A 12,507-nucleotide genomic window follows, 5' to 3' on the forward strand; every position below is an offset into this window, starting at 1 on the left:
TTCCCTCGGTCAAACCTCCTCAAAAAAAAAAGCTAAAAATTTAATATTCCCAGAAAGTATCTTGTTATTAGAATAGAAGACCCTTTACCTACAGGATAGATAAGACAACTTACTATTGAGAAGAGAGAGAGAAAAAAAAAAACATGTTTGCATTCAATACTGAATAATGTGTATATTTTTGACAGCCTTAGTAAAAGGTAATGCGCCTGATGCCTTGTAAGCGCTAGGTCGTGGGTTCGATTCCCTCTCAGGGCAAACTTTTTCCAGATAAGCTTAATTCTTGGAACTGCTGCTGACTTTCTTGGGCTTTCTTTGAGTTTAAAGTTTTTTGTTTATTCTTGGAGTGCTTGATGACATGGAGAGTTTTGGTGAGATGTTCAAACATTAGGTTCTTCTCGGTTGGATAGCCTAGACAGGAGATCTTGAGCGTTATCACAGACACTATGGATGAAGGGGCGCTCACTAGGGGTGACCTTTAGCATAAACAGGATCAGGTCATGTAGCTCCTGAAACAACAATATTCCTGTCAGTTAAATCACATTTTTCATTTGCAAACAGTCAGCCTAGTTAGCTTGGTTGGTAGCGCGTGTGCCTTGTAAGCGCTGGGCCGCGGTTTTGATTTCCGCCCAGGGCGGATTTTATTCTGATGGGATAACGTTCGTTCTCGGAACGGCTGGCTTTATCCTATCCTCTCTTCCTTCTCTCTTCGATTTCGGGACAATTTGCTCCATGCAAGCCTAGCCTAACATTGTACTTGTTGTTTAGGAGACACCCAATATGTGTAACACTATATGCCACCTTGTTAGTTTATTGGTACTGATATTATTTTTTCATTTACCTGTGGGAATGGTGTGTTTTCTGGGAATGTAATATTGCCACTGATGACTGCTAGGGCTACAGAATCTCCTCTCTCATACACCGTGTCAAATGGGGATTTGAAATAGCACATGGCATACAGGAGACAGCCAAGGGACTGAAATCAATGGTAAAATTGATATTAAGAACTATTAAAGGAAATTATAATATAATATTAATAATAATATATAAATGCAGTTTCTTTGTGTTATTATTTGTTATATTCCAACTTTGGCACTCACTGCAACATTGTAGGATTTTTCCCAATACCTATCTCAATAATCCTAACATCCAATGTTTACCTACCATGCTGGCACCGGTTACTATGTGCATTTATATGTCATAGCTACTCATTTTCCTCACGAGGCTGATTGGACCCCGCAACATCCAGTCACGGAATCAATCATTTGCATGATACAAATTTCTTGACCCCGCCGGGAATCGAACCCGGGTCGGCCCCGCAACAGCCAGTCACGGAATCAATCATTTGGATGATACAAATTTCTTGACCCCGCCGGGAATCGAACCCGGGTCCGCTGAGTGGGCCCCACAACAGCCAGTCACGGGATCAATCATTTGCATGATACAAATTTCTTGACCCCGCCGGGAATCGAACCCGGGTCTCCCGCGCGTGCAACGCGAGCACAGGTGACCCCTAGCCATGTGAGCTGACTAAAGGAAACTATAAGAACATAAGACAAGTTATTAAAGGAAATATGCTAAGAAGTTTAAAATTTTCAAATTCCAAAGAATCAGTGTTAATAGAGCTAAACCCCGGTGTGGTTGGGTATTTTGTAGTTGGTATCCATGAGTAAGTAGAAGTTAGAAACACCTGCTACATTACAATCAAATGGTCTCTGTCATAGCATGCCCATCCCATAGTATGCTTTTTAAAATAATGAGAAAATGTTTAAGCATAATGCAGTTACCAGTTACTTACCCAAACATCAGTTCTCTGATCCACAACACAGTAACTATCTACATGGAATAACTCAGGTGCCCTGTAAGGCATAGAACATCGTTCAGCTGCCACATCTTGTAAATTCTGAGCTTCCGCACTGCCACATACCTTGACTACAGCAGGTGCAACTGAACCTGAGAGGGCAGTGTTGAACAAGTACAATATAAGTAGGATATATGTATATTTATTTTATGTTGTTGATGTTGTTAAAATTGTCAACTAATTTTCTGTCTCTACAGTACTGGATTGGCTTTATTTTATTAGTTCATTAGTATGTTGGTATTAATTGTTTTTTTTTATATTATATTATTTATTATCATTATTATTATTAATTATTTTATTATTATTATTATTATTATTATTATTACTTATTATTATTATTATTATTATTTATTATTTATTATGTATTATTATTATTATCATATTATTCACTTATTCATTATTTATTACTTTATTTTATTATTATTATTATTATATTATTATTAGTTATTATTATTATATTATTATTATTATTATTAATTATTATTATTATTATTATTATTATTATTATTATTATTATTATTATTATTATTATTATTATTATTATTATTATTATATTATTATTATTATTATTATTATTATTATATTATTATTATTAATTATTATTATTATTATTATTATATTATTATTATATATATTATTATTATTATTATTATTATTATTATTATTATTATTTTATTATTATTATATTATTATATTATTATTATTTAAGGGGTGTCACACTAAATTTGGTGACAACCTACCCATCTCCTCACATTTTTCTTATCTAGTCTAAGCTGGGAAAAGCTAGCAGTGCACGATTGCCCAGATGGTACCAAATATATGCAAAGTTACTGTTCTTCAGTAACCCATAGGGAACTGATTCATTCAACATGCTATCACCACTGGTGTAGAGGCTAAACAGCTCTAAAGGATGGGTTAAGCTTCTATGAATATACAAATCACCACTGACTCAGGTACAAGAGTACTTACCCAGGTCCATTAGAAGTGGGTTGTTATCATTGGCTAGTAAAACATTAGCTGTCTTCAGGTCCCGGTGAGCATAGGCTATAATATGCAAAGTTACTGTTCTTTAGTAACCCATAGGGAACTGATGCATTCAACATGTTTTCATTATCACCACTGGTGTAAAGGCTAAACAGCCCTAAAGGATGAGTTAAGCTTCTATGAATATACAAATCACCACTGACTCAGGTACAAGTACTTACCCAGGTCCATTAGAAGTGGGTTGTTATCATTGGCTAGTAAAACATTAGCTGTCTTCAGGTCCCGGTGAGCATAGGCTATAGGTTTGGCATCATGAAATACTTTGACAGCCTCGCAAATTTTGAGAAACATTTTCAAAATGTCCACACTGCTCATGTAATGTTTTCCTACAGATCTCAGCTCCAGGTCATTTGCTAGAGTCCCTTTCTGTAAGAGAAAAAAGTGAGTAAGTTGGTACCTACTGAAAAGTTCAAATTAAATTTTTATCTGTACTTAAGTACTTACCTACATTTCTTATGGAAAATAATAATAATAATCTGTAACTGTGTGGATGATAAATTTTCACCTGTTTCACACTAACCACCAACTTGAAGACAATTTTTACCTTCTTAATAATATGGGTTGTTTTCATTCTGCCATTTTTTAGGGAATATCTGAAGCTTCACCAATGTTATTTTTTTCTTTTGGAAAAACACTTACTGGGTAATATGGCAGCACCATGAGTACTTGACTAGTAGAATTGAGAACAGGGTCTGCGCAACCCGTCAATGCATGGTCTAGTAAAGGCAAAATATTTGGATGGACAAATGTTTTGTGGTGTTCTACTTCTCGGATGGCCTGAGCCTGATCTTCTCTTCCGTGACAGATGATCTTCTTTAGAGCATATCTTTTCTTTGTCTGTGAATGTTCTATGAGACTGACTGTGCTGAATCCTCTGAAAAGAATAGAAAGAAAAACAGATTAGAAGTCATTTGTATGAACTTGATCCTGCAAATGACTCTCTCATTTGGTTAATATGGGAGGAAAGTAAAGTTTGTACTAGTACTTCATAAGGTAGGCAAATGAGAGGGCAATTTATGTCTCAAATTACTGGGGAAGAAAGATTTGATGAGAAAGAAGAGGACACGGAAAGTAAAGTAAGTAAGTAGGTAGGTGATGGGTTTAACATCACTATATAGGTAATTGTTAAGGTTTTAGTGATGAGGGTATTACCCTCCATTCAATGATAACCTACACATCTACTCACATAAACCTCATCCAGTCTGAGTGGGGCTGGAAGTATGGTTGTCCAGATGGCTCATCCTTCCAGAATATTATTATTCAACGGCTTGGAATTTGCACACAAACCAAAGTCTAACTTACCCTTCTCCTATTTTCTCCACAATATAATACTTGTCCGATTTAACATAGACTGCCTCCTTAGAGCACAGACATCCCATCTGGAAGATAAGGTTGAGTCCCATAGTATTCATGTTGACAGACAGCAGAACTTACTACTATCTCCGGATCATAATTCCTGTGTATTACAATGGTGAGTCTGCAGTCTTCACTCATTACATGAAAATCAATGGATTTTTCTCTCCCATTGACCAAGAAAAGGAATAAATGTCAATTTAACTAAATTATTGCAAAATAACTCAAAAACACCATTTTTGCCAAGAAAGTGGAAACATTTTTCGATTTGATAGCGCAGATTCGCACAAATCTAAATGTAAACAAAAATCAGCTGATTAATGTGTATCACTCCTACTGAGAGTTTATGAAAATTCCGCAAGAGCGCGCCACCATTACCAGTTTTTCGTCCACATGTGGGGAGTGTATGAGCCTGTATGTGAGGTTGACGGGATTTTACGATTTTTCCCAAATTTTCAATGGATTGCTTAAGGCCGGGGGTCACAAAGTGAGTTTAAACAGTTTAAACTCCCTTTAAGAATTTTTTGAAATTTTTAAAAATCAACTAATCAGATCTTGCTTAATCCGAGAGTTGTTTGTTATAGCCACAAAATAATATGGGGGTGGGGGGCTCTAGGCCTTTAGAGGCCCTATAATATACTAAAAATATCTACCTACATAATTTGGAACATCCCTCTCCCCCGTCAATCCGCTAGTGACCCAGTGGGCCCATATTAGGCAAAAATTTGCAGGCAGTCCAGGCAAACTACACACTTATCTATTATAGGTTATAGGTATGTAGATTCATTGGCTACGGTAGATACATATTACATAATAAAATTATGTAGGTAGGTAGATATTTACCTACCTACATAATCGTTCTATCGTTGATGGTAAGTAACGATCCTTAGAAAATAAAAATGTACCTCTGCAGTCAGCACCGCTTTCGCATCAGGACTTCAATGCACATTCTTTTACATCCATGCCTATCCAAGACCGGAAAAGTTTGGTTAGAAAATTTTCGTCTTGACCGGGATTCGAACTCAGCACCTCCAGGTTGATAGTCAGTGCTCGTGACCACTCGGTAGGTATCTCTTGTTTACGCCACTAGCTCCGCTCAAAATTACAAAAGATAATGAAATGTCCACGTCACTTGACAAATTGACAAAACGTCTGTACAGGGGGGTAGAAACGGGGAAGGAAGAGCTAGAGAATTGAGGAAAAGAAGGAGGAACCACAATAACTGCTATGAATCAATGTGTCCAACTGTAAAGTTTTCAATACATTCGAGTAGTTTGTCATATTCTGACAATACCACGCTTTGTTTATTTGTATTTTGTAGGTAGGTATATCTGCTGTTTCTTAGAGGGTGAATAATACCCCGCAAGAACATCTAGAAACCCCTAAATGACTCTTCTTCTATGCCTTTTCCCGTTCACAGACGGGGTCGGCGTTTTTCCTCAGCCTCTCAATCAGCGCTAACTAGGGTGATTGCTTTGGGCTGACATTTGGTTTTGGCTACAAATTTTATACGAGTGCATGCCCTTCGCACTCAACCTTTGCTATTTCTTTAGCAAGGTAAATTCAGGCTGGTATATATTAAAAGTTCCCCAGCCAGACTAAGCTGGTCTACTCCCTGTTTAACGTCTCCAGCCAGACATTCCTGCCTACATAACTATATTACTATAAATAGATGATAGATAATGTAAATGTCCACAATATAGGTAGGTAATCATAGGACCTACATAGGTTATTAGGTCGTCAACTTTTCCTAGGCGTGAAGAGCGAAGAAACAAGGCGATCACACTGGAAGAAGTGTGCTGGAAGGCATTAGACAAACATTTGAGGGAATCAATACAGCTTGTAATTTGCATTTTGTGTCCATATCATAACTTAGATGTACATTGAATACCGGGTGAATCATCAAGAGGTGTTGGAAACAAGGCGATCACACTGGAAGAAGTGTGCTGGAAGGCATTAGACAAACATTTGAAGGAATCAATACAGCTTGTAATTTGCATTTTGTGTCCATATCATAACTTAGATGTACATTGAATACCGGGTGAATCATCAAGAGGTGTTTAGGCATCACCTCTTGGTTCTTTGTGTTTTCAATAATTTCCAATAAGAGGTAGGTGCTTAGGGTAGGTGCGTTAGGCTCCGTTTCCACTTGGGCTGCATTTGCCGCGCGGCATGCCAGGCTGCAAAAGCCGCCTAAGTGAAAACGTAGCTTTATAAATCTTTGACATTGATAATGCCCTGATCTGTCCAATGAATACCAATAAAAAATAATAATAATAAAAAAATAGATAAGTAAATAGCTACCTAGAGTGTCTAGAAAGAGAGAAAAAAGACCATCTTCAACTTCAAACACAGCTATTCCCGATTAAAATTCAAGTTCTTCGATTTCTCCTCTGCTCAAGAGCCCTCAAGACTTGAAAGGGACATTGTCAAGATTTGTCCGAGTGTTGGTAACTAGGTAACCCAGTATCTCCGAGCATACCTATAGATATACACAATATTCCTACTCGTATCTCCCTATTCTCCCCTCACTCTCGCTCCCATTTTCTAAGAAAAAGGGTTCAAGAAAGAGAGAAAATCGGACAAAAGGGACCGAGGGGAAGGGAAATAAGTTTTGTGGTTAGAAGGAAAGAGGAAATTGTATGTTCCCGGGCCTAGGTTCTTGTCCGTCTTGCAGCGTCCACCACACACTTTGTCTTGGGTTTTAGGGAGAATAATTACCTCTTCATTTCTCTCGATTCTTTTCCCTTGGACTTTTGCCCTCTTCTGTTCTCGACTTCGCAACAATGGGAATATTGGAGTATTCCTATCAAACCATTGAATGCATTAAAAAAAAAAAAAATCAAAGTCCAATAGTAATTTTAGGCAGGCTTCCTCTTTTTTAGAAAATAGTTATTAATTTGACGGGGGCGCACCGTACCGCGCGCTTCTTTTAATACGGGAGATTTTTTGATTGATAGAGGGAACTGTGAACTGTAGGTACCTAACTGCCAAGGTCTTATCGTCCCGAAATCGAAGAGAGAAAGAAGACAGGATAGGAGAAAGCCATCCGTTCCGAGAACGAACAATACAGGAGAGAGTAGGTACTTGGGACACTTGGGTTACGTAATGTATGAAGTGGGACCAAGACATAAGTAGGTATAATCCCTTTTTTTGGGGCCAATGTTTTTAGTGACATGGGGAGATTTTCTTGGACAAGAAATAACATGAAGAGAGTTCATTTGATTTTTTTTTGTCCCACTAACACCGGCTTTCTAATTTTAGCGTTTCCTCAGTATATCTACACAGAAGAGGGACTGTTGTGTCCAGTGAAATATTCTTCTCTCTTTTCTCATGTAAAACTTCTCAACTTTCGTTCTGTATCATCATCTTTTTCTTGTTAAATTTATGCCTCCGAGCTTTCTGACTGAGTGAGAGAGAAAGAGAGCTTTTCCGATCGCCAATATCATGTTCCATGTAATTTTAATAACCTATCTCTTTCCATTTTCCACCACTCTCTTGGGAGGAGGAAAAGATGAGGGACATAGAAATCATAGATACCTTCTAGGAAGGTGAGGACTTGGGAAAGGTAGAAAGAAGGAGTGTTTCTCTTCCTTCGACCCCTGACTTCATGAAATCTAAACGAGCTTCCGTACCTATTTACCTAAATGTTTGATGTCTATTCAGAAAGCTTTTCCTTTGTACTTATAAAGGTAATGGAAATTCAAGTGATGTTCACTCCCGATTTTTTTCTTTTTTTCGCACCTCAGTAACTAATTTAGATTTCAGATTTACTCGTACAGTCACGTGTTAAAAAAATTCATTAAAATTAATGGATTTTCCGAGTTTTCCTTCTCTGTCTCTCTCCTTCCTTTTCATTCTCCTACTTCCTTCTCTTTCTATCCGTCTTCTTGCTCTCATGTTATTATTGTTACATAATCTAGGTTCACCTTTTTTTCTTTCCTTATTCTCCAAGTATTTCCTTGATCCCTCTCTGGTCTCCTGGAACTGCAGGTTTGGTTTGACAGGAAATGTTTATGATCCAGAAGCCATAATGTTTCAGCAGATCTGGAGGACAGGAAAGTCAACGGACGGACGGTAACTATCCATACCAAAAATCTTCTTGATGATTGGTCAAAAGGAATTGGTATGTTTAGACTTTCCTGTTATGACGAATGAGATTGAAAGGAAATGTTAACATTCATGTAGGAATTAATCTCACTAGGTGTAAATCGGTAGGTATCTACGGACTTACTGATAGTCACCATGTCAAGCACTATCACCCATATTTATGAACAAAATGCTGGCTCTTAAGTTCGTGCTAAGCATAATCTCAAGGCATTTGATTGGTACATTTTGACTTGAGACTGATCTAAGAACGATCATTCTTGTTCATAAATACGAATATAAGTCCATAGATGTTTCTAATGAGAACCTTTATTTGGAACTTTGAATGTCTTGGAACATTAAACCATTGAGGAAGATTTGTGGCACTTGTGGCAGATATAAAACTCGAGGACCTAGCGCTATGTACCTACCGAAAGTTTTCCAAGATTAGTCGAGTACCTACCTACTCCACCGCCATACCTACTTACTGACGGAGATGATTTTGATGCCATCAGCATCCAGATAGCCTCCTGTATTATGAGGACATTTAAAATTCAAACTTGATAGCTTTTTTTCTGACTTGGGGGTAAAAAGTTCATTCTTTCCGTTTAATTTCCGGATTTAATTTTTCAGCGTCTTCTTAAATCTGAAGTTGGATAAACTTTCCAAGACGGTAGGTAGGTATAAGTGGGCAGCAGGCTGTCACGTATGTCGGTAGGTACCTATTATCTATTATGGGTAAGCATAAAGACTTTCAATCAATTTTTCTACTGGATTCTTTGGGAGAAGAGATTCTTCTGGAGATTTTGAAGGAAATTATTCATTCTTCCTCCTAGGATTTGGGATAGTGGTGTGGCGTGTGACTTTTGAAAGAGGAAGCTTTAAACCCATTTTACAGTCATAGGGGCATTTATGTAGATTGTCACGGAAGCTGTATTTCCCAAGTTCCCATTAATAAACCTCTTACTATACCAGGATTTAGGACTTTTGGGAGGGAGTAGGTACTAGGTCCTTAGGCCAGCCAGTCACTATCAGGTAGACCTGATCAGGTCTACCCTATAGATATAGAGTGAGTTGCTGGCCTTATATTAGGTGCTTTGCTGGTCTGGTATAAGAAGATCTTACGTCATGTATTCAAGTAGGTAGGTGGTACCTTAGGTATTCAGCACCTATACATGTCTCACATTGTAGTACCTACATCTGGTACTCCTACACTCTTGTTAATAAATAGACTTCTGGGACGTGACACTTCGTAACTAGACGTAGCTCACTTATTTACAGGTTGTTCAATCAGGACTCCCGTATACCTAGATTCTCACTTTTTCCATTAAAAAAAAAAATGAAAACGTATTTTCAGATACATCCTGTAGTTTGAGGTTCACACAAGCATGTTAGAGACTCCCTCACATCTGTGACGATGCCTATCTATTTTATCGTCTATTACAGTAGGCAAGTAATTATACCTATGCTGGTACTTTACCTACTGGGAAGTTATACAATATTGCAGCTATATATAATAGTCATATTAAACCGTACTTCCTTAGTAGCAGAGTATCAAGGTATTCATCAAGTATGTCTTACATCTGAGTGTCAAATGAGAGGAGGAATTCAGATAGGTAGGTATTAGGTATCGGGTACAGAGAGAAATGTTCATTAGGTAGGACTGTATAATCTACTTCGGTACATATCTAGCTATTGACTATACACCTGGATGTCTGTGGATCAGTTTTCTATGTAGATCTGTACTCTGTATGACCGATCTTACCTACCACAGAGAGTTTTCATTTTCAGTTAATCCACAGTTAAAGAAATATTGGCCTGTGCAAATCAAATGCCATGGGTGGTGCCAAAGAAAACCTTTGGCACTGTGTTAACTCTCAGTGGTAAAATCGGCCATGTAGTGTTAACATTTAACTCCAGGTTCCCCCAATGTTGCAGATATATAGCTTGATAGTCCTCCATCATCTCCATTTATTTAGTTCTTCCACGTCCCCCGATCTTACCTACCACAGAGAGTTTTCATTTTCAGTTAATCCACAGTTAAAGAAATATTGGCCTATGCAAATCAAATGGGTGGTGCCAAAGAAAACCTTTGGCACTGTGTTAACTCTCAGTGGTAAAATCGGCCACGTAGTGCTAACATTTAACTCCAGGTTCCCCCAATGTTGCAGATATATAGCTTGATAGTCCTCCATCATCTCCATTTATTTAGTTCTTCCACGTCCATCCATCTTGGGATCTTTTCTTCCACGTCCATCCATCTTGGGATCTTCTGGGTAATTATAAAAATGACGTTTCTGAATATAAAAAAAAGTAAAACATGAATTATCTTAATTATTATCATTTCTTTTTCTTTTCCTTCCTCAAAGTAATTACTTTGTGTAAGCCAAATGATACCTATTCACATTGGGGAGGCCCTGGGGGCAGATAAGGGGGTGGGCTCCCCGTTCCCCTCCTTTTTTTTCTTTCTAACGATTACAATTTTCTTGATAAATTACAAAACATTTAAAAAATTGAAAACTTTATAAAACTAATTAAGAAAAAAATAAATGCTCGCGAGATGAGAAGAAAGTAAAGGAGAGAGCGCCTTCGGAGGTGGAAGAGGAGAAGAAAAGTATACTCAAAATATCTACACGAATTTTTCTTTTCTTAATTGAAAGCCTTTGATGGGACGTGGTCGAAATGTTTACCCAGCAATATTCCGGGTAACTTCTGTAATTTCTTGTAGGTACCTATCGATGGCTAATCGACCAACAATCATGAGGCAATTTCTGTGACCTATACAATAGCAAATTCTTTTGAATGAACCGTTACGTTGGGTTGGTCATAATTATGGACCAATTTTCTGAGTATTTGAACGTTGTTTACAATCAAGAGTAGGTATTCACCTATGTAAAAATCCTGCAAGGCCAAAATGAAATAGATTCGTAAACGTAGCTCAGAGTGCTCGGATTCATTTTACCTCTTATCTCCTGGTAAGAACACAAGACCCTACATCATTACTTATCATTATCGCGGCAATGTTTTCCAACTTTTCCTCATTTCGGGAATGAGAAAGTAAAGATCTCCTGTTCGAAAAAAAATGAGATGGAAATTTCTTTCATAAAAAAAGAAAAAAAAAGGCAAAGCGACGTAAGATATAATTAATATCTGTATGGATAGAGTGAAGGCACACGTGGATCTCAGAATCCCTGAATGTCTTTTTTTCCAAGGAGCGTTATAAGATATGCACAAATTAAAGAAAAAAGAAAAGAAAGAGGGAAGAGGGAAACAAAAATAAAAGAAATGAGTCTAAAATAAAAATTATTAGAAAAGGGTTGAATTTTTTCCTCCTCACTCTCTTTTTTTCTTACTTTTTTAAAAATTAAGATGAAAATACAGGGTGTGGTAATCGAAAGCAAGTTTACCTGCGGTGCAAGGTGTACCTATACATTGGTAAAGTTAATACCTACCTATATTAGTAGGTGTGTCATAAGAAGATAGGTATCTACCTATCTTTTTCTACGTTCAACCTGTAGATACCAACAGAAGCAGGCGGTTGGTAATCTGGCGTTGTTTAATAAATAACTTTATCTTAACGTTAAAATGTTCTGCAAGAGCAAGGTCGATACGTATGTAGGTAGATTGTTGAAAATACAAGGGAAATTCTTAGTCTCATGAGGACATCCTGTATGATTTTAAGATTTTTTTTTTTTTTTTTTTTTTAGAAAGATGGGTTTACACTTGAGAGTTTGTTTTGGCCTGATCGTTCTTTCAAATGAAAGATGGACATACTCGTATATATTTAGAAAGTAAAAAGATCATAATATTCCATCATGTCAATCTCTCCTTAACCTCCACATTTCTTTTCCAAATTGCCATATCTTACACAGACATGAGCAGTCAGTATTGGGCTTCCGTGTTGAAAGTTCATAACGAAACTAAAAGAGCATTTAATAGAATGAAATGGTAACGGCTTAGCATTATCCTAATAGCTCACGGTAATGTGTGTCATATCATAGAGGAAGGGGAAAGAAATATAGATAGAAATTTATGTATGTCACTGTCACAGTTAAAATAAGATTTTGATCCAGGAGCTTTTATTATGGATTCCATCATTCTATCAAATCAAATAACCTTTTTTTTCAAAAATCAAATCAAATAATCAAATATACCATTTGGCACGC

At 37.1% G+C, this 12,507-nt stretch overlaps 1 protein-coding gene across 1 annotated transcript; it reads right to left on the reverse strand.

Moving 5' to 3' along the window:
- Window positions 1-146: 146 nt before the first annotated feature.
- Window positions 147-4,534, reverse strand: LOC103505290 (serine/threonine-protein kinase 16). Its single transcript, XM_008469621.3, has 6 exons — window positions 4,205-4,534; window positions 3,542-3,776; window positions 3,064-3,268; window positions 1,796-1,950; window positions 839-973; window positions 147-506 (listed from the first exon to the last, which is right to left on the reverse strand). The coding sequence occupies exons 1-6, from the start codon at window positions 4,312-4,314 to the stop codon at window positions 378-380; spliced, it is 969 nt and encodes a 322-aa protein (XP_008467843.1). The 5' UTR covers window positions 4,315-4,534; the 3' UTR covers window positions 147-377.
- Between the last annotated feature and the right edge of the window lie 7,973 nt (window positions 4,535-12,507).

The sequence above is a fragment of the Diaphorina citri genome, unplaced genomic scaffold, assembly GCF_000475195.1.
Source record: "Diaphorina citri unplaced genomic scaffold, Diaci psyllid genome assembly version 1.1 scaffold162, whole genome shotgun sequence".
In the NCBI taxonomy this organism is placed as follows: Eukaryota; Metazoa; Arthropoda; class Insecta; order Hemiptera; family Psyllidae; genus Diaphorina; species Diaphorina citri.